Source organism: Podarcis raffonei, chromosome 1, assembly GCF_027172205.1.
Source record: "Podarcis raffonei isolate rPodRaf1 chromosome 1, rPodRaf1.pri, whole genome shotgun sequence".
NCBI lineage: Eukaryota > Metazoa > Chordata > Lepidosauria > Squamata > Lacertidae > Podarcis > Podarcis raffonei.
In genome coordinates, this window is record NC_070602.1 from 90,687,440 (window position 1) to 90,708,417 (window position 20,978).

The following is a 20,978-nucleotide window of genomic DNA, read 5'->3' on the forward strand; positions in this document are numbered from 1 at the left end:
GTAGCAGAAATCATACGTTCCCAATCCAATCTCTTGCATCTACAGAAAAAAGAAAGTATTGGACAAAAAACCTTTGCCTAAGACCCTGTAGAGCTGCTTCCAGTCCCTGGTTTGCACATCATATTAAGCTGCTGTTTTAAACCAAGTATAGGTTTAGTGTGAACAAACGGGCTCATGGTTTGTTTCCCCCGACTCTTGCTTGTTTTGTCTGCACGGCAGCAGCAGGAGTGGAAGGAGAAGCCTCATGGGAACTTTTGGGCAACATGCCTCAGTGTGCTGCTCGTTCACATTAAACCATAGTTTGCTTTAAACTATGGTTTTGTATGATGCATGAACCAGGCTAGAGTAGACAATAGTGGGCTAACAGATATTCTGACATTGGATAAATAGGGAAGGGCCATAGCTTTGGAAGCAAACAATCCCAGGTTCAATCCCTGGTATCTCCAGGTAGGCTTGGGCAAGATCCTTGTCTAATGCACTGGAGAGTTACTACCAGTCAACACAGACCTAGTTGAACCAATGGAATAAAGGCAGCTTCCCATGTTCCTTAAGTCACAAATGAAGGAAGGATAGTTGGTCTGAGGTAGCTTTTCAATGCTGCAAACGTTTATATTAGGGGACACTCAACCACATTGCCAGCTTGCAAGATTCAATAGCCACGGCTAATGAATAAGAGGAGGCTCTATGGATTGGCCAACTCAGCCATGCTGACTGGGACTGATGGGAGTTGGAGTCCTACAGCAACCAGAGATCACAAGGTTGGGAAAGGAGGGTTCTTGTAGCCCTCCTTTGCTAACACTGCAAATCTGGAACATACGGCTCATTTATTATGGTTGTTTGTTTGTAGAGATATTCCACTGTTAGTAGCGAGCCACGTTTATCTGAAGGATATTTTTTAAAGTATCCCTGGGCTATCCAATCAGACCACACAGAGTCTACTTTTCAAATGTAACGTTCGTGCAACGCATATAAAGTTCGTGACAAGTGCATACTTCATTACAGGTGTGCGCTGAATATTAAAGGTGTGAGAAGAAATCCATTTTTATAAAATCAGTCTTTATATGCCAGATTAAAGGCAGGTTTTGCTCTGAGGAGTGCAACAACTGAAGCTCATTAATTTTTAGTGCATGAACTGAAAATTTATACTCTTAGAATCATACAATCTTAGAGCCGGAAGGGACCCCAAGAGTCATCTAGTCCAACCCCCTGCAATGCAGGAATCTCAACTAAAGCATCCCTGACAGATGGCCATCCAACCTCTGCTAAAAAACCTCCAAGGAAGGAGAGTCCACCACCTCTCGTGGGAGTCTGTTCCACTGCTGAACAGCTCTTACCGTCAGAAAGTTTTTCCAAATGTTTAGTCAGAATCTCTTTTCTTGCAACTTGAAGCCATTGGTTCGAGTCCTACCCTCCAGAGCAGAAGAAAACAAGCATGCTCCCTCCTCCATGTGACAGCCCTCAAGATATCTGAAGATTGCTATCATATCTCCCCTCAGTCTCCTCTTTTCCAGGCTAAACATACCCAGCTCCTTCGAGCGCTCCTCCAGGATGATGACAAACCATTAATGAGTACTAATTAGGTGGGCTTGTAGTTGACTGACTGACCGAACCCAACAGTTACCTCATTCAACTCACATTTTACCAGCTTCCTCACAAGAGTATCATGGGGGACTTTGTCAAAAGCCTTACTGAAATCAAGATGCATTATGTGCACAGCATTTTCCTGATTCACCAAGTTTGTAATTCCGTCAAAAAAACAAAAAAACAATCAGATTGGTCTGGCATGACTGATTTTTGAGAAACACATGCTTGGTCTTAGTAATCACTGCATCCTTTTCTAAATGCTCACAGACCGACTGTTGCATTATCTGTTCTAGGACCTTCCCCTGGTACTGAAAAGCATGAAGCCGAAAGATTTGAACATGGCACTTGATAGCAATAGAAGGTTTTCCGTAACACTTGGAAACATGCCATTTTCATGCAGGTTTAAAGAGGGAGGACTGAAGGCCAAACAGGAAGGATGGAGATTCAGAGCCACTCCAAAATAACTGTATTCAGCTATATAGAATCTACTGTATGCTATAGACAAGCTCACAGTATACAACATGTACCCAATTTTACCCAGCCAACCTTATTTTTATAAATAGGTTTCCCTTTAATGCTTAAAAAGAACTTTGCATTCAACTATATTTGGTCAAAGTCAGAACAACTGAGAATATATTTGCTGCCTAAGCAGCTGCTCAGATGAGCAGAAATAGCCTTTTAAGTTACAATTTGAAAAACCATTTTCAACTGTAATCTATACCAACACTGTAGGCAGGGCAAATGCAAACAGAGAAAGCCGAATCATTGTACAGTGGCACCTCAGTTTATGAACTTAATCTGTTCCGGAAGTCCGTTCTTAAACCAAAACCGTTGTTAAACCGAGGCACACTTTCCCTAAGGAGGCCTTCCACCGCTCAAATTCCGTTCTTAGACCGAGGTAAAGTTCTCAAACCAAGACACTATTTCTGGTTTTGTGGAGTTTGTAAACCAAATTGTTCTTAAACCAGGCTGTTATTAAACCGAGTTACCACTGTATAAGCCTAGTTTGTTGGTACTCCTTTGGTAGGAGTAAAGATTTGGGAATTCGGAGGTTAGGTGTCCAGGTGAGAGAGGAACACACTATTAGTTTTTGAGCATGTTTGGCATCTTTATTTCTATCCCCTTGGAGATACAGTACTTTGAGAAGCAGATTGTTTAGCCTGTTTTATTACTTGCTGCTCTCCTTATTCTAATCTGAAGTTGCTGTGCATTGTCTTATTGCTATTGTGGTTAAATCTGTGGATTCTGTGATTGATTTTAACTGCTGAATGGTGGGTTGGCCATGCTGGCTGGTTACTGTTGATTGGTCAGTTGTTCAATGAAGCAAATACGCTTCAGGTCTTGGGACTGCTTTCTATTTACGGATTAAGTTCGTAAACCAAGGTACCACTGTACTCCATTGAAAAGGCACGTGGGCAGTGCAGGCTAAGCTATCCACAAAATGGGACAACCCTTCCTGTGGCACCAGTGGCAACCCACAACATGAAGCAGCCATGGGAGAAAGCCTCCTTTGACATGCAGGACCCAAAGTTTGTGCCCCATGAGCAACAATGAAAAGGGCTCGTTCAGGATTAAACTGGTTCGATTCTTCTCAGCAGCAACCAAAAGGCATGGGGGTGCTGTTGTTGGCATCCATTTGACTCAAGACACAAGGGAGTGTGCCTCTGGGAGGTGAAGTCAAACCACTGAGTTAGCAGTACCGAAGCACCTGGGGTGCAAGGCTGGTCCTGTATTGCCCAGATGATGACCCCCTTCTCGGCCTCATGGGTGCAGTCCAAAGGAAAGCACAGCAGTATATTTGGCACCAGCTTGGGTGCAGGAGTTGCTGGAAGGAGGTGTACAAGGCGCCATCCAACCATCTTAGGGACTCCACTCCGGATTTGTGTAGGGTTTACTCCTTAGCCTTATCTTCTCCCAAAGATATCCCACAAGGCAGAGGAAGTTTAGGATCAAAGTTTACCTTCTCCTAGAAGGGCTAGCTTCCCAGGTTGAGGAGCCCCATCTGCCCCTCACTTCCCTCTACAGCACATGCAAAAACCACCCTCACTGACCACTGGACCCAGTATTGGTCTCGTCCACTCAATCACCTCAATATTCTTGGTGTTCCAACAGCTGCTATAATTATAAATACTGATTACTCTGAAAAAGGGTAATCTGCCACTATATATAAATATATATATTTAATAATATCCTTCCTTATCTAATGGAACATGTGGATGAGTTCTTTTCTGTATTGCACAATGCAGGTAGCCATTCAAAGTCTTCCATTAAGGAACAATTAGCAAAACTGAGAGAAGGAGAAGAAACCCTTATCTTTTGATTTCTATGGCAACGACAGAAAGAAACTCTATTAGATTTATCATAATTATCCCTTTAAAAACCAGTCTTTTCCAACCCTGGAACTAGTTCTGCAGACAATGGGATTCAAAGGTAAATGATTCTGATTAACAGGGATGGCAGTGAATGATAATGTTACAGATAGCATTACCAAAAAATAAAATTCAACACATCAAAGTAATAGATTTAATAGAGAGACAATAGGCTGGGCAGCCTCCACCGGAACATACTACAGTATTTACAAGGCAACTCTTGTTATCTGCCACTGAAAGGGGATATAAACAAAAAGAGCAAAGCATGGCTGTGAGTCAAATGCAGCACAGCACATCCTCTCTTCTTCCATTCCTTCTACATTCCATGGGCTTCTTATAGGACACATATTCAAGATCATCTAACAGGGATCAGTTACCCTTTGACCACTCTGTCCTATTCACACCCGCTGTCTCTCTCTCCAAGAGTTAATTCCACTCACTCGCCCACACGATCCATGCATGCTATGGGGAGTCCCATTTGCAGTACAGCAGTTTAATATAAAACAAGCAGTGTCAAGACAGGTAAGACATGCGAGGTGCCAGAACCACATTCATAGCAGACTATCCCTTATATCCCACTTTAGGTGGATCTTGTATGTGGCAGCTCCCAAGAAGTGCTGGATATCCACTCCTGTGCTGACAGAACTCTCAGGACATGCAGATGTGATTCTGCAACATCATTTAAGAAATTTCCTTAATTTTTCATTAAATCAGCACCTAAGCCTGACAAGTAACATGACGATAGCTCCCTTCCCCTATTGTTGAAAACCCTATCCAGCCACCTTGTTTGGTGCTTCTCATTGTGTTTGACAAGAATAATTGCTGATTTGGTCATCTGCTATTGAATTTTTACTATCTGAATTTCTAAAACTGCACCTTCATCCAAAAGTGGATTTCAGAGTAGTAGTAACAACACTTGCAGAAGTAAATGTAAGATTATCCATTTAAACTCTATTTTAAAAAACCAAGGAAACCAGATTTTTAACTCAGCCCCAGCCATGTATGGACATATAATCTATTTATTATCTCTGATAACTTATATCTCCATGCTGAAATAGCTATAAAATTCAGAAGGTCAGTAGCTCAAATAATCAGACCACATCTTGAGGGCACCAGGTTAGGGGGAAACTAGTATATAGCACACTGATCTACTAAGCTAGACAGGCCTGCTGTCTATCCCAACAAGGCTATGTTTATGCTGCTGCCCACATAACAATTGTCCTTGAGTTCTGCAAAACAGGAATTAAAGTTCACAGAAGAATTGCAATGGTGATAACCAAGCTGCCTGTAAAAAAAATTCACAGGCCGGATTAGCATTGTGAGGGAGTAACACTACACTTATATACGAAGCATATTTCATCTGGCAAACTTACAACAAACAAACTCTAGCCCCAGCAATTTTGTTTTGATGGCAGGATTTTTTTTCCAGGCACTTATGTCAGCTTTGGACAAAACAGCACAATACAGGTCAAAGTCACTAGCAGGAATGCAGAAGGCAATAAATATTCTCAAAACAGCTCGCCTAAGCTGAAATCCACTTTCATTGGAGAAAGTGAACTCTATTAGTAAAACTCAAAAAGAAAAGGGGAAAAACCCCTCTTTTTCTTGCAGAACTTCTCATTGCATCTTGTAGAAAACAAAGGTTAAAAATACATTTTTCAAAGGTGTTCTTTCTTCACACTCCCCAATTAAAAACTGCAAACAAGGGTCACATTTTGGTCTAAATATTTCCACACAAGGTCTCTTTTTTCCCTTCCTGTCCTTCCCTCAGAAATACGTGGCCTACAGGCTAGAATTTCATAACATGCTGGCAAGCCACTGGGAAGAGCTGAAAGATACTGTTGTCTGGCCTGCTCATTATTAAAAGCATGATTCTGCCCACCACCCTGCTCCTCTATTATGAATATCTGAAAGCTACCAAATGTTAACATTCCCACCCTGACTCTCCCTCACACCCACTCCCTGCCATAAGCAACCGCAGAAATACAACGGCTTTACAGCTCAGGCCAATGAAATCAAATGAAGGGGGATTGGAACAACATTAACCCCACTTGCTTGCCTTTCCCCCTCCCAGGGATACTCATTTTTCTGGCAATGCCCGTGTACCTGCAGAAAATATCTAGATATTGGGTAGCATAGACCTAGCAAAGCAACAGACAAGTCAAAACCAACAGCATCATCAGAAAAAGGATTAGGGAACACAGAATTCAAATCAAAACCACAGAAAACTAGAAGCAGTTTGGTTCAAAAACTGCAGGTGCTGCCGAATGCGGTGGGTGGTCCAGCTTTTGGCTCCCAGTACCTTACTAAGCTATGTTCAAGGTGTATAAAGCCATAAACAGCTTAGGACCAGGTTACCTGAAGGACCGCCATGTCACTTAGACACCAGCCAGACCACGGCCATCATCTAGAGAAGCCCTCCTGATTGTCCTGCAGTCATCCAATATTGGTTTAGTTTCTACGCAAGCTAATGTTTTTGGTGTAGTGGTGCCAATACACTGTTGCCATTGAAAGCAGACGAGCACCTACAATTTTGATATTTCCTCACCTGTTTGTGAGGCATTTTCACAGAACTACAGTGGTACCTCAGGTTACATACGCTTCAGGTTACACACTCCGCTAACCCAGAAATAGTGCTTCAGGTTAAGAACTTTGCTTCAGGATAAGAACAGTAATCAGGCTCCGGCAGCAGGAGGCCCCATTAGCTAAAGTGGTGCTTCAGGTTAAGAACAGTTTCAGGTTAAGAACGGACCTCCGGAACAAATTAAGTACTTAACCCGAGGTACCACTGCAATTTAGTTCCGTGATGGTCATCTGATGGTCATTTTATGATTTTATAAAGCTTTAACGCTCTTACTGTTTTGCCGTTAGATAGATAGATAGATAGATAGATAGATGATGGGGGGGGGAGAGAAAAGAGAGAGGGAGGGAGAGGGAGTTGGCAGTTTAGAAATACTCTTATGAATAAATAAGATTAGGTGGGCAAACATTAGATATTTTTGCACCCAAGGCAAAAAAGCTATCAAAATGACAGGACTTCCATACCCAGTAGGGTGCCTACTTGAGAATCTGTTACCAAAAGCATAATTTTCATGCGAAAGCTGGCCCTGCACTTCTTCTCTACAGGAAATAAAGTCAGCTAGGAGAGGAGAGGTCTTCAGTAGGAAGAAGGGCCGCTCCTGTACACTAGCTGCCCTACTCCATGGCTCTCACTTCCTTCTCCCCCCTCCCCCTTTCCCAAATATTTGACAGGTTAAGGGAACTGAATGAAACAAATGAAGTACCTTTGTGCAAATCTACCTACATTAACATCAAAATGCATCCCAAATAAGGTTTTGAGTTTTCTTGTCGCAAAATTTGATGTAGCATTGCTCATTATACCTTTAAAAGCTTGCCGTGGAAAAATGTAGGTCAGGAGCCCCTGCAGAAGACACCGCAAATGCAAATCACACTGGCACATCTGTGCTAAATTCAGACACACAAAAACAAAAATGCTGTGCTAACATCTTCAGAGAGGTGTTACTTTAGAGGCCTGTACAGTGACACACAGCTAAGCAACACAAATGCGGAGAAGGTTAAGGCTGGCCAGGAACCTGTCGTAACCTCTGTCTCCCCCATGCAAACATTTACTCATGCCACAAAAGTGGGAAAAGTGAAAATAACTTAAGCCAACAAGGCAAACCTTGACTTTCTAACCTGATTATTGACAATAATGATTTTTTTACTCCTTAAAATATTCATATATAAACAAAAGCAACACAGCCCATAGCGGCTGTGTTGCTTGGTCATATTAACATATCTGACCCACAAACTCCTGAGCATTAGTGGTATCACACCTGTTGGTTTTATATCAGGAGGGACTAGAGAAAATCTGATTTACCCCATTACACAGACTTTCACTGGTCAATCTCCAAAGTCTCTTCTGATTGTTCCGACCATTTTTAATTCCCAGGGCAAAATACCTAAATGTATCTATTTCACGTTAACAGTTATGCTTCCCTCCCATGCCATTCAACAAATTTATGTGTTTTATATTCTGTAACTTGGTTCCCCCCCTTGTTAGCAGACCTTAAATAAATTACATTTATTTATATTACAACTGTTGGCAAAAGGGGTTACAAGACTTTTGAGACTGGAGTCCAGTTGAAGGGCAACTGAAATAGTGGGCCTTTGCCATGTCCTGTTAGATTGTGATACTTTGGAATAAGGAGAGTGCTACAAAAAAGAGCATCCATTCAAACTTAAACAACAAACAAGTCCTATCCAGCTGTCAACATTGATTCCACCTTCCTTCCTAAGTCTCAGCAAGTTCATAGATCATATATCTTGCTTTAGTGGAAGAGCACATTAACACTGTCCATTTCACATCATCATCAAGCTAATTCCATGTTTCCTTTCCTCCACTGAACTTCAACAGAACATGAAGCATGCTTCAGAAAGCATGTCTGCTTCTTAAAGCAGCTGAATGATGATTGCTACATACGAGTAATTTTAACAGACACCCCACTTTAAACTAAGTTCAAGCCATCTGTTCCACCCCTCAATTATACAAAGCAAAATAAACCTCCAGCAATGCCCCGTAACAAACAATGCAGATATCAATCTGCTTCTGTCTGTATTTACGTTCTCTGCCAACCCCCGCCGTTCATGGGGCATTAGTAGCATCTCGTGTTGCAGAGAACAAATTCATCATCAGAATCCAGAATCGGGGGGGGGGTGCGCAGGGGAAGAGAGGGAAGAGCATTTGTTATTACTATTTATCCACTTGATCCTCTCTGTCCCGTGTCCCAGATCCTCTCTGCATTCCTACATTACCAAAGTATGATGCGATGAGGCCACAAGGGAGTGAAAAACATGGCTGTGAGAGCCATCTTTGGGAACGGTGCATAGCTTATGCACAACTATAGCACAGTATCGCCAGCTGCATCGGTAGGTACAGGCACAGAACAGCCCTGACCCAACTGTGGTGTGGTTAAGGGAGAACGTAGTGTAAAAAAAGAAAGGGTGCATGTTACTAAGTTGAAAGTGATGGGAAAGGGCAAGCAAAGACTGGCATGAGGGTATGAGGGGGCAAGCTAAAGAAAATGACAGAGCCTGAGAACAACCAGAATACTTTCAGAGAAGGCCAAAGAGGAAAAAAGTTAATTAGGATTGCTATAACCAAAGTCTTCTTATCCCAGGTCTCTACAGATACAGTGGTACCTCAGGTTACATACGCTTCAGGTTACAGACTCCGCTAACCCAGAAATAGTGCTTTAGGATGAGAACAGAAATCGTGCTCCGGCGGCGCAGCGGCAGCAGCGGGAGGCCCCATTAGCTAAAGTGGTGCTTCAGGTTAAGAACAGTTTCAGGTTAAGAACAGACCTCCAGAACGAATTAAGTATTTAACCCGAGGTACCACTGTATATCCAAAGCACCAAAATAATAAGGAGCATGTAAGAAGGGGGAAGGGGAAAAGATATGATTTGGAGAAAATGCTATTATCAAATTATGTAGATTTACATGTATGTGATATTTTCAAAGGTGTGGCTCTAGAAATGAATTCAGTAGAACTATAAATTTCAGAGTGCTTTCTCTTCTCTTCTGCATTTGTCCTCACAACCACCCTCTGTGTGATAGGCTACAATTAATCCAAGGAATTTGAAATAATTCTCCTAGCTCTGTTTTATCATCAGCTGTTGCTTTTCATTTCCTGCCAGTCTCTTTCAAACAGTATCTGTCTAATGCACTCTTTCACACCAGCTTAATCAGAACTGTTGAATTAAGAGTACAGTTGTACCTTGGTTGTCGAACGGAATCTGTTCCGGAACTCGGTTCGACTTCCAAAACGTTCGGAAACCAAAGAGCGGCTTCTGATTAGCTGCAGGAAGCCAATTGGAAGCCATGTCGGACGTTCAGTTTGGCGTTTGGGAGCCAAAACATTTGACTCGCAAGGAGTTTGGGATCCAAGATACGACTGTAGTTTATAGTGATACACTTCTAAGGACCACCTCACAAGGTAATTTGGGGCAGCTAAAATGCATAGGTTGTATCCAATGAAGCCATCCAATTTGAGTAAAGACTTCTGGTTGTGCGACAGAACTTCCCTTCCCTCTCCTCTCCTCTCCTGCCACAGTCCCTGTAAATCTGCCTTGGTGGAGAACAGGGGGAAGTACTGCTGTGCAAATGGAAGTCCTTGCACAAATGGAACAATTTCGTTTCCTACAACACCACTATTTTAATTTTGCATCATTTAATTAAACACAGAATCCAAATATTAGTCAGCATTAACCCTCCTCCGCTTCAGATATTCCTTACACCCTCTGTCACTATCACAGATTAGGATACACATGGAGAGATGTCTATGGCTACCTCTCTTCAGCCTTCAGGGTTGAACATCCTCAAAAGATTTTCTCAACTCAAGAGAGGAGAGCCCCAGTTTCCAATTTATGATAGAAGAAAGAGGCTACTTATGATGTTCTTTGTTATCAGAATATCTTTTAACTATGATACCATCTCTAAATCATGCTCCCTTCATAATGACTATTTAAGGCTTCACTGAAACTACCCACATGTGAACTATTTGCTAACAACTGTAGCACTTGCCACCAGGAGGTGGATAACCAAGAAGTTATATATAGGGCCCATATGGCAGTGACCAATACTTAAAGATCCACATCCTGTTATCTCTCCACTGAGGTAACAATGAACAACAACCAGCCCCAAAGTTACACTTTTTCCACCTGTTATATTCTTTCTGAATTACTCTTGGGCTTATGATGTAACTGGTTAGCTCCATGTTGAAAGCCATTCACAGCAGCTTTCCCCATGTCAACTTTCTCTCCAGATAACACTAGACTACAACTTCCACCATTCCTTGACCACTGACCATACTGGCAGAAGCTGATGGGAGTTAGAATCCAACAACATTTAGAGGGCACCAACGTGGGCAAGGCTGGCTTAAACATTTGGCCAGATAACCATCATCTTCTGATGGGTGAAAAGTAGGGTATGGGAAATGTAGACAAATGCAATCTAGAACCCCATTTGACCTGGAACGGTACTGCTGATGTGCAGAAGTCAGGCCACAGCTCCTGCTAATGAAACTATTTCAGACAATATCTCAGATAAAACAAACTGACACTCAAGAAGCTTCAGCTGTCAATTTCAAGTATTTAGTCAACAATAAATGGGGTAATAGCTCAGTAGTAGAAGTCAGAAAGCTTTGGGTCTAAGCCCCAATATTTTCAGTTAAAATAAACTGCAGTGGGGATGGGAAAGACTCGCAGAAGGCCTTGAAGAATGCTGATTAGGATAGAATACCCTTTGCCAACCTGGTGCCCTCCAGATGTTTTGGACTACAACTCCCATCATCCCTAGTCAATATAACTGATGGGAATTGTAATCCAAAACACCTGGGGGACACCAAGCTGGCGAATGCTGGATTAGGATTATTATACCAAGCTGCCACTAAAAATAGCTGGCCCTTCCATAATGTGTAGCACAATTAAAGCAGTGCCCAAATACCCCACCATGTAATAACACCAGGAAAAGGACTGCAGCAAGTTGTTCTGTACATTATGGAAGGGGGTGGGGTGAGAGAGTGTGACACAGGGCTGATGTTCCTGTATTTCTTGCATTATTAAATTATGCCCTCATGCACAGGCTTTTTCCAAGTCGAGTTTCCTACAAGTATTGCTGTCTGTTGCAACAGGGTATCTCTAAGGGAGCTTGAAAATCCAGCAGGACCCTGATCCAACCCAGTAATGAAGATCCTGTTTTTATTTCCATCAGTAAAAAAGGGGTGGTGGTATTTTTCTTTTTAATTTATTTTGAGTTATGCAGTGTGGGTTGTATACATTTTCAGAAACGAAACGCCACAAAATTACAAACTTGCTGTTACATCGGCTACAGATCACCAAGAAATGCACGGGATCAAGAGGTTTTGCAAGCTATAAAGCGAAGAGTGATGTCTCTGTTCCATAACTGTTGACAGAAGCCTGCACAACCGAACCAGCCAGAGTTGAAGCAACATTTGACCTTAGCAATCCCATCTCTGCACATCAGTCTTACCTTATAATTGCTGGAATTTACCCACGAGGTAGCAAGGCCATCAACCATTTTATCCAGCATGGTCTGATCATGTTCCAGATCGGCAGATTTCTGTTTATCTGAGAAATAGTCTATCAGTTCTTGGCCAACCTGAAGTCTCTTCCCAACATCCTTCTGCAGAACCTGGACCAAGCAACCCTCCATGGTGGGCTCCATGTTGTGCTAGGAAAACAGCACAGCCAGTGGAGAAGCTAGAGGGCAGCAGGTTTGAAAAGTCCTGCTGCAGATGTCTCCTCTAGGTCGCCTCTTTGTTCGATGAAGGTTACCAAGGGCCTGGATTTCAAAGACGTGATTCTGGGAATGGCAACAATGCACCATGTGTGTCTGAAGAGCAGCTGGCAGGTTATTAAAAGTTCAATTCAAAATAACTAGTAATAGATAAATAAAGCTGGGAGCGGACCAGCCGTGCTGTATGACCAGGTCTGTGATGCTTCTCTGTTCAGCAGTCCATCCTGAAAGAAAATTTTAAAAGAGGGAAAGGTTAGAGGCAAACTAGGAAGAAAGCAAACAGCCAAACAGCATAAAGTCCCAGCTGAGATACTTAAAGCTGTCATGTTGTGTGTGTGTTTTTTTAAAAGTAGTAATTTATCTATCTGTTCCCTTGCAACCATTCCTTGAAACTATTCTCATGTCTTACACAGCACTGCAGTCTGCCCCAAAGAAGAAAAAGGAGCTAATCCTGTTATACGGGGCATCAACTGCTAAGGAAAAAAAAAACACGTAGACAAACAAAAAAGAAACCCAAATTTTGTTCAACAACAAAAATTCAGTCAACAAATTATAATCTGGATTTCTGGCTGTCAACTGTATGGAGAGACGGATACTTTGCCATGGGTGCTGTCTGCTGAAATCAGACACGACCAAAAGAAAAAGAAAAAATACTTGAGAAAGAACCGCAGAAGCAGTCGCCTCCTGTTCTGTCTGTGCGCGCATCAGATACACAGAGCAAGTGACAGCAAGGTTTTGCATATTGGTGATAGCACAGGGCAAGTCTGGATGAGAAAGCAAGTCTGGATGACTCCCTAAAGCCAGCTTCATGTTTTTTAGTAGCTGCTTTGAGAAATATAACACACTGACAGGAGTTTCAACATGCAGTCCTCCAGAATGCTACCCATATCTTGGCCTCCGCATCCCAATAAAATTATTCATGTAAGAATTACCACAACATAACTTCTGTGTTTGAATGCACTAACTGTGCAGCCTTGTACAGTGTTACTCAGAAATCTGTACCCCGCAGATTTCAATGGGACTTATTACCAGGTTAGTATGTATACCAGGAATGGGGAACCTGTGTTCCTTCAGATGCTGTTAGACTCTTTAGTCCCTTCAGCTCCAGCCAGCATGGCCAACAATCAGGGATGATGGGAGATGGAGTCCAGCAATGACAGGGGCCAGAGGTTCCCTCTCCTTGGTGTATACAACTGCAGCCTTAAAACTGCTACCAAAGATAGTGGTCATGCATGTTGCCAAAGTGTCCTAAGAAATCTGGTATCTGCAAGGTCTCCACTGATCCCAGATGGAGTTTCATTATACAGTGGTACCTCGGGTTAAGTACTTAATTCGTTCCGGAGGTCCGTACTTAACCTGAAACTGTTCTTAAGCTGAAGCACCACTTTAGCTAATGGGGCCTCCTGCTGCCGCCGCGCCGCTGGAGCATGATTTCTGTTCTCATCCTGAAGCAAAGTTCTTAACCTGAAGCATTATTTCTGGGTTAGCGGAGTCTGTAACCTGAAGCGTATGTAACCTGAAGAGTATGTAACCCGAGGTACCACTGTATATATTTTAGGTGCCAGGCAAAAATGTTCTTCTTCAACCAGGCCTTTAAAATGTGTCTGTGGGAAGGGGTGATTATTGTTTTTTCTGTTTTGTTTGAATTATTTACTTGTTTTTATCCTGTATTTTATTCTGTGAACTGCCCTGGGACCTTAGGGTGAATGGCAGCTAATTAATATATTATTATAAATTATAAGCATGACTATTATTATTATTATTATTATTATTATTATGCATCTGTTTCTAACGTGGCCTTGTATTCAAGCATCAGCCCGGCAGGTATAGGGAAAAGGAATTCCATGCAAGCAAGTGAACAGGCTGGTTGAAGCAAGGCAGAGCGCTTCATTCCTCCTCTGCCCCTAACACAGAAATGCAGTCCCTCCTCTAAGTGTCAGTGTCTTCAAAAACTCCTGTGTTTTCAAACAGGACTTTTAAAGAGAGGCAGAGGAAGCACATACTGGAGGTCCATCCGTCCCCGTCCCCCCCCCCGTGACAATGCTGCCAACTCTTCTGTATCACTTTACCAGCAGCTGCAGGCTCTATGTTCCCTTCCCCCTCCATAATGAAATGAATCTTTGCTCACACATATTCCAATACAGTACACACACACACACACACACACACACACACTCCCTCCATTAATTCTGGCAGACACATACCACAACCCCCACAGCCCTTCCACTTCAGTCTCCCATGTGGCCCTGCTTATGCGGCTAGAAAAGTACCACTTGCATGGTTTAAAAAAAATAAATGGGGGGGGGAGTCTCCACATCCTAAAAACTATTATTTGCAGGTGCCTTTTAATGTAAAGATAAATAAGCTGCCTAATGATAACATCTGAAGCTCCTGGATGTATAGAAAGTAGGGCATACTTGAAGAAAAAAAGGTCAAGCTCAGTTCAAAAGAGAAGGGCGGCCGGCAGGGGGGGGGCGTGTTAATCAGACAGCTGTAAAGAACATCTCTTGCCAAGTAAACAATCAGGGCAAACCTACAGGCATCACCCAGTACAAAAACAATACAGTACAATAATACATCCTAATTGACTTTTATCTGAAGAGCAGAGTGTCAGCAAAGTGTCTTTCCTCACAGACTGTATTTCTAGGTCATCATTGCTGCAGTTCTATTTTCCTTTTTTTATATAAAGAGCCCCGACCAGCAGTGAAATGACAAAACTCCTCCAGCAGTCAGGGCCTGTATGTTGTCTATTCAAAACAGCCTGCCCTGCCCTGGTGAGTTCCAAATGTGTTGGGACTATACCTCTTGTCATCCCTGACCATTGGCCATGCTGGCTAGAGCTGATGGGAGCTGCAGTCCAAAGTATCTGGAATGCACCAGGTTCAGGAAGGCTGGACTTAATGTATACCCTTCTCCATAAACAATTAGCTCACAAAAAAGACCGTTTCTTTAAATAATCCCGACTCTGCACAAACGTCCCTCACTGAATCCTAAGACACAAAACGAAGTCCCAGAGCACTAGACAAGTGGGCAAAAACATCAAAATGGTGGTGGGTGAGTGTATCAGTACTCCACACAGGGATGATGCAGGTGTTACTTGTGGGTTATAAGAGTTCGGGAAATGTAACTTGAAGGGTAAAGGGCTTTCTTATTAGAAAAATGAGGCTCATAACACATCCATTAGGCCAGCCATCCCTAACATGGTGCCCTCCAGAAAATCTGGACTACAACTCCCATCAGCCCCAGCCAGTCTCACTCACTGTGTTAAGGTTGTACAACAGGCTTAGATAAAACTTTAAAGTTCAACGCAGCCACCCTTATCTAGATATTAACACTATGGGTCAGGGATGGATAACTTGTTAAACTCCAGCTGCTGTTAAACTCCAAGTCCCATCAGCCCTAGCCAGCAGGTCCAATTGTTAAGGATGATGGGAGCTGGAGTCGAATATCATATGGAGAAGACACAGGTTCCCCACCCCTGTCATAGACAAAATCATCTAACAACTACACACACACACACACACACACACACACACACACACAAAATTGAGAGAGAGGCAGGAATCTGCACAATATTGACTTAAGTAGTCATTTATTGCAGGCTGCAAGATCAGCTATGGCACATTTCTGGAAGAATGCTTCAAATGCTAATCTTACCTACTGGTACAGATGGTTTGGGAAACAGCAATAATGGAAGAACAGACATTAAAAAATGTGAGTCATAGGAGGTCAAAGCACAGAAGACAAATTTATTAGTACATGATATGATTTGGTGACATAAACTAATGTGAAAGAGCATGCTCGATGCCAGATGCTGGCAAATCAATGGATGTGGATGATATAGACTTTTATAGAGGATCCCTTTGTTGATTTTGTGTTATGTTAGGTATACTGAGAGGACCACACTATTACTATTAACAGAAAGAGGGTCATTTTGTTAGTATCATATTGGCTTGTCAGCACATTATGTATTTTATTCTGGACCGTACTTTATGGACTTTACATGGCATGCCTATTATTATTCACTGAGCTTAAAGTACCTATAATTATTTTAGTTGCTTTTGAAGACAGTTTACTGCCAAATGGCAGTGCTTTTGTAATTATATAAAACCAATAAAAAACTGTTGTTGTTTTAAAAAGACAACAGTCAATTGCGCAACTATAAATAAACAAAAAGAGCATCTCGAAGCCTACTGTCAACAGCTGGACTTCAAATATCTTAACCATTAATTTTGGCCTGCACCTTACATTATGAAGCTTTCCTGTGTATTACAACATCCAACTACCTGGATCCCTTTGATAGTCACCAGACCACAAACAAGGGCTTCATGTCAAGGAAGAAACTGCCCCGGGAGCTATCCCTTCATTTCTCACAAGAAGTTCACGTATGTTCAGGATGGTTTGGCCAATGTAAGAAAACCACCCCAATATCTATATCCACTGCTTCCGGAGAACAACTGGGCTGGTTTCCCCATCCTTCCTATCCCTTTATGACTTTGTACGGTATTAGCTGGAGGCTGCATGAATCCAGTGATTTGTTAGCTGAACACAGCAGTGTTTGTCTTCCTGAGAATTCAAACTGTGGAAAGAAGCTTAAGAATACCAAAGAACCGTATTTTTCGCTCTATAGGATGCAATTTTCCCCCTCCAAAAATGAAGGGGAAATGTGTGCGCGTCCTATGGAGAGAATGCAGGCTCCTTGGCTTCAGCGATAGCAACACGAAGCCTCCAAAGCGCAGAGGGAGAGCTACCCCCGTGCTCCAGAGGCTTCGCGTTGCTGTCACTGAAGCCGCCTGAAGCCCCCGGAGCGCAGAGAACTCCCGCTGCACTCCGGGGGCTTCAGGCAGCTATCCACAAGCCTTCGGAGCGCAGCAGGAGTTCCCGCCACGCTTCGAAGGCTTGCGGATAGCCGCCTGAAGCCTGGAGAGCGAGAGGGGTCGGTGCACACCAATCACTCTTGCTCTCTAGGCTTCACTTCGCTGGAGAGGTGCTGCACAGTTTTCCTTCTCTGCACAGCGCCCCTTCAGCGAAGCGGAAGGAGAAATGGAAGGGGCTCCGTTTCTCCTGCTGCTTCGCTGAAGGGGCGCTGAGCAGAGAGGGGGAGTTTTTTTTTCCTGTTCTCCCCCTCCTATGGTCTGGTGCATCCTATGGTCCGGTGCGTCCTATAGAGCGAAAAATACGGTAGATTATAGGAGTAGGTTTTAAGTGGCTGTGGCACAACCTATAACAGAGGAACCTCTTGAAGCAGAGAATGCTTGCCGGTGGGTGGGCAGGGGGGAGAGACGCTGGCCTGATGCAGATAAATGCTATATCCCAGGGGTTGTCAACATTGTGCCCTGCAGATGTTGCCCGACTACGTAATTCCTTCCCATTGGCTATGCTTGCTGGGGCTGATGGGAGCCGGGAATCCATCATGTTGGCTACCCCTTGCCAATCAGATTTGGTCAGATTTTCAAGAGTCGGCCATAACTCTCTGCCAATGGGTTATGCAACACTTCTGCAAAGATTCCCCCAAGAAGCAGGAGCAGGAGCCGGGGGACAATAACGGGTACTGTTCTGCATTTTGTCCTTTAAAGCCTGACTATGGACATCTAGGCCTAAAGCATCCTTGATTAATAAGAGCTCTTTGAAGAGCTCTCCAAGTAAGGCTGCTTGGGACCATTTCAGTGACTCTAGCCAAAGGAGGTTCAACTAGAATCTCTCATTGTTTAGGACCGGACTGGAGTACAACCCTTGTATTGAGCTCATTAGGCCAATGGCCTTCCAGCTTCAATTATTTTCTTTCGCCTATTCTGTTTACACAATAGCTTTTGTATCTGAGGACTCTTTCCAGGGGTACATTAAGTCTGAAATTTTGTCAACAAGAGACAGCAGCTCCGAGAAAGAAAGAGGGGGGTGGGAAAGGTAGGGCGAAATAACTGCCTTAAATTTTATGGCAAGGTGCCATACTATTTTCGGGGGGAAGAGAAATCTAACATAGCATGCTAGTTGTATTGCCAGGGGGGCGGTTTTTTTACATTGAGCAGGGGTGGCTAACCATTTTTTGGCCCAATAGCAAAAAACCTTCGCCAACTTTCTAGGGGCTGCAGGCCAGCAATGGGTACAGTCAAAAGTGGACATGACCACCCACATTCTCACATGATATCAAAGATCTCTCTCTGTTCCCTGATCATCAATTAATAAATCTCATGACTGGAGAGGGAGCAATCTGGATCCCCATCAAAGTGCTGGGATGGGAGGCTAAAACCTCTCCACCCACCCCAGGACTGTGTCCATTTTCTTTCATTCTTTAAAAATACTACAGTTCCCATGAGTCTTTGGGGGAAGAGGTGGGATGTAATCCACTGGGAGCAGTCAAATACAACATTCCTTGTTTTGCTAGAGAGTGGACATGCAAGGGAATGTTTGGTCCAGCCAGTTGAACTTCCTGTTACACCTGGTCTGGAGCATCCTTCCTTGCATGTGACTGGTAGGTAGGCGTGACCTTTCCAGACCTGGTAAAAGGCCAAGTCATGCAGCCACCTCCCTCTCTTCAGTCTTCTCTTTCGTCCTGCGAACTTCCTGATTCACCTGGACTGTACTGATTCACCCCTAGGTTATCTCCCATATGGGCTAAACCTGTTTGTACATGTTTGTAACCTTAAGCCTAAAGCCTGCCTTCAGGGATCACACTGTGCTCTGCCTGATTGTGAGTAAAACTACTTTTTGTTACTTATGAATAAGACTGTTGTGTCTTTATTCTTTTAGGGCGGTCAAAGGGGTCTTACCAGGAATAATAGAACATATCTCAATCTGGGCAAGCCAGGTTGAATTGTTTATTGTCTTAAGAGGCTCACACAAGTCTGCAACCAGTTTTCTGCCATGTAAGGGGGGAATACACTCTGCTAAGTGAAGAAACTTGCTAGTGCAATTTAGGAAAGATATTAATAATCAACATATCAACATTCCCACAGAAGCCATGACAGTTTAAAGTGCTATGATACTGCTTTAAATGTATAGTGCAGATGGGCCCTATTACTAAACAGGTCACCATCAAAGATGCTCAGTTTCCATGGGCTCTTCGACCACTGGCACCAGCCCCCCACTTGCTCACGATCGACTCATACGTGGCAGCGTATACGCGCAGCACTGGGAAATCAATAACTAATTCTAGGCTGAAATGGAGGAAGAGAGCTGGAAAGTCCTTGTGGCTCACAAGGAGCCCCTCCCCAGAGCCCGAAGAGGGCTTCAGTGAGCCATTGCTGCACCCAATCAGTTTAATAATATTTTCATAGCAACAATAAGCAGGCTGAGGAACGTAACTATTGTACATAATGGTTTTGGAGGTGGTGTGTTTTTTGTTTTTTGTTTTTTCTTCAAATCCTCCATAATGACCCCCCCAAAAAATAATAATAATCCAAGAAGCAAACAAGAAAGACCAGAAGTTCAAGGACTGTAGTGCACACTTAATAGCCCCAAGGGTAGCACTGATAAAGGTATAATTAGCTGCTTAGTGCATAGGCTGCCTGGACCAAAGCACAGAGAATAGCAGGGAAAGCATCAAACCACTCAAAAAAGGAAGAAAGAAAAAGAACTCAGCATGCACATGCAAAAGTCCTTTCCCCATGGCGACCCCAGCTGTGACCTTGGATAAAACAAGCATCAAGGTTGGTTGGCAGGCTCTTCTATTTAGAATGTCAAACTTCATAGAGAATAGGATCAAACCAGGTTTGCCAAGAGCTTCAATCCCCAAAGACATTTGCCTGCCAAAAATTGGAAACAAGGATTGGAAGCACAGACCTTCCTACTCAACACTTTTCTCTAAAATAACTTGCACTTAAAAACCGCGATATGAGCCCTAAGCCAGATGGACTATTATTGGACACACCGTGTCACAGTTTGTGAGGAAAGTCTCTCTCTCTCTCTCTCTCTCTCTCTCTCTCTCTCTCACACACACACACACACACACACACAGAGCAGCAGCAGCAACAACAAACAACAACCAGATTATTGTGGCACCACAAGGTACCGCAGGAGTCTTTGTTGTTTTTACTGCGGCGCAGTCAAATTGGTGGAAAACCCGCTCCACCCATGCATGAATTTGGCTGGTTACAGAGCTGGGTGGAGAATACTTCTTGACATGCAGTAATCCCTTAAAAACAGTACCCTTGCAGTACCTTCAAGACTCAATAGATTTATTGTGGCACGCTTTTGTGAGGGTGCGGTGGGTTAATATACAAATACCGTATTTTTCCCTCTATTACACACAGATTTTTTCTCCTAAAAAGTAAGGGGAAATGTCTGTGCGTGTTATTGAGCGAATGTGTGGTCCCTGGAGCTGACAAGCGCGAGTGAAGGCAAAAATCAGGCAAATATCAAATCGTCCGGAGAAGGGAGGAAAGGAGGAAGCTGCTGCTTTCCTGCATTCTGCCTCAGGGTCTTACTGCCCACCCACTTCTGTTTCCTTACTGTGTTTGCTCAAACGGAACAAAGAGCAGAGAAAACCCCTCCCCTCCAGGCAAGCAGAGCGTCCTTCCTTCTAATTCCTCTCCGTGCATCTGGGACTCGAAGGCAACATGCAGGTTGGGGGGGGGGAGAGAGAGAGAGCTGGTTGGCTTGTGGGGGGGGGGACTTTTGCCTTCCTTTCCTCCCTCCGGTAAAACCCCTCTCCTGCATTCTTAGCCAGCTGCTTCTCTGCACACCCCTCTCCTTGTCGCTTCTATGTTT

The 20,978-nt window shown here is 43.4% G+C and overlaps 1 protein-coding gene across 32 annotated transcripts in view; it reads right to left on the reverse strand.

Moving 5' to 3' along the window:
• CLASP1 (cytoplasmic linker associated protein 1) overlaps nt 1-20,978 on the reverse strand; it is a 161,712-nt gene that overhangs the window by 124,629 nt on the left and 16,105 nt on the right. For all 32 annotated transcript variants that reach the window (XM_053403302.1, XM_053403281.1, XM_053403285.1 and 29 more), the window contains exon 2: nt 12,006-12,496. In XM_053403302.1, the coding sequence (XP_053259277.1) occupies nt 12,006-12,200 (195 nt within the window). In that variant the 5' untranslated portion in view covers nt 12,201-12,496. The remainder of the gene's footprint in view (nt 1-12,005; nt 12,497-20,978) is intronic.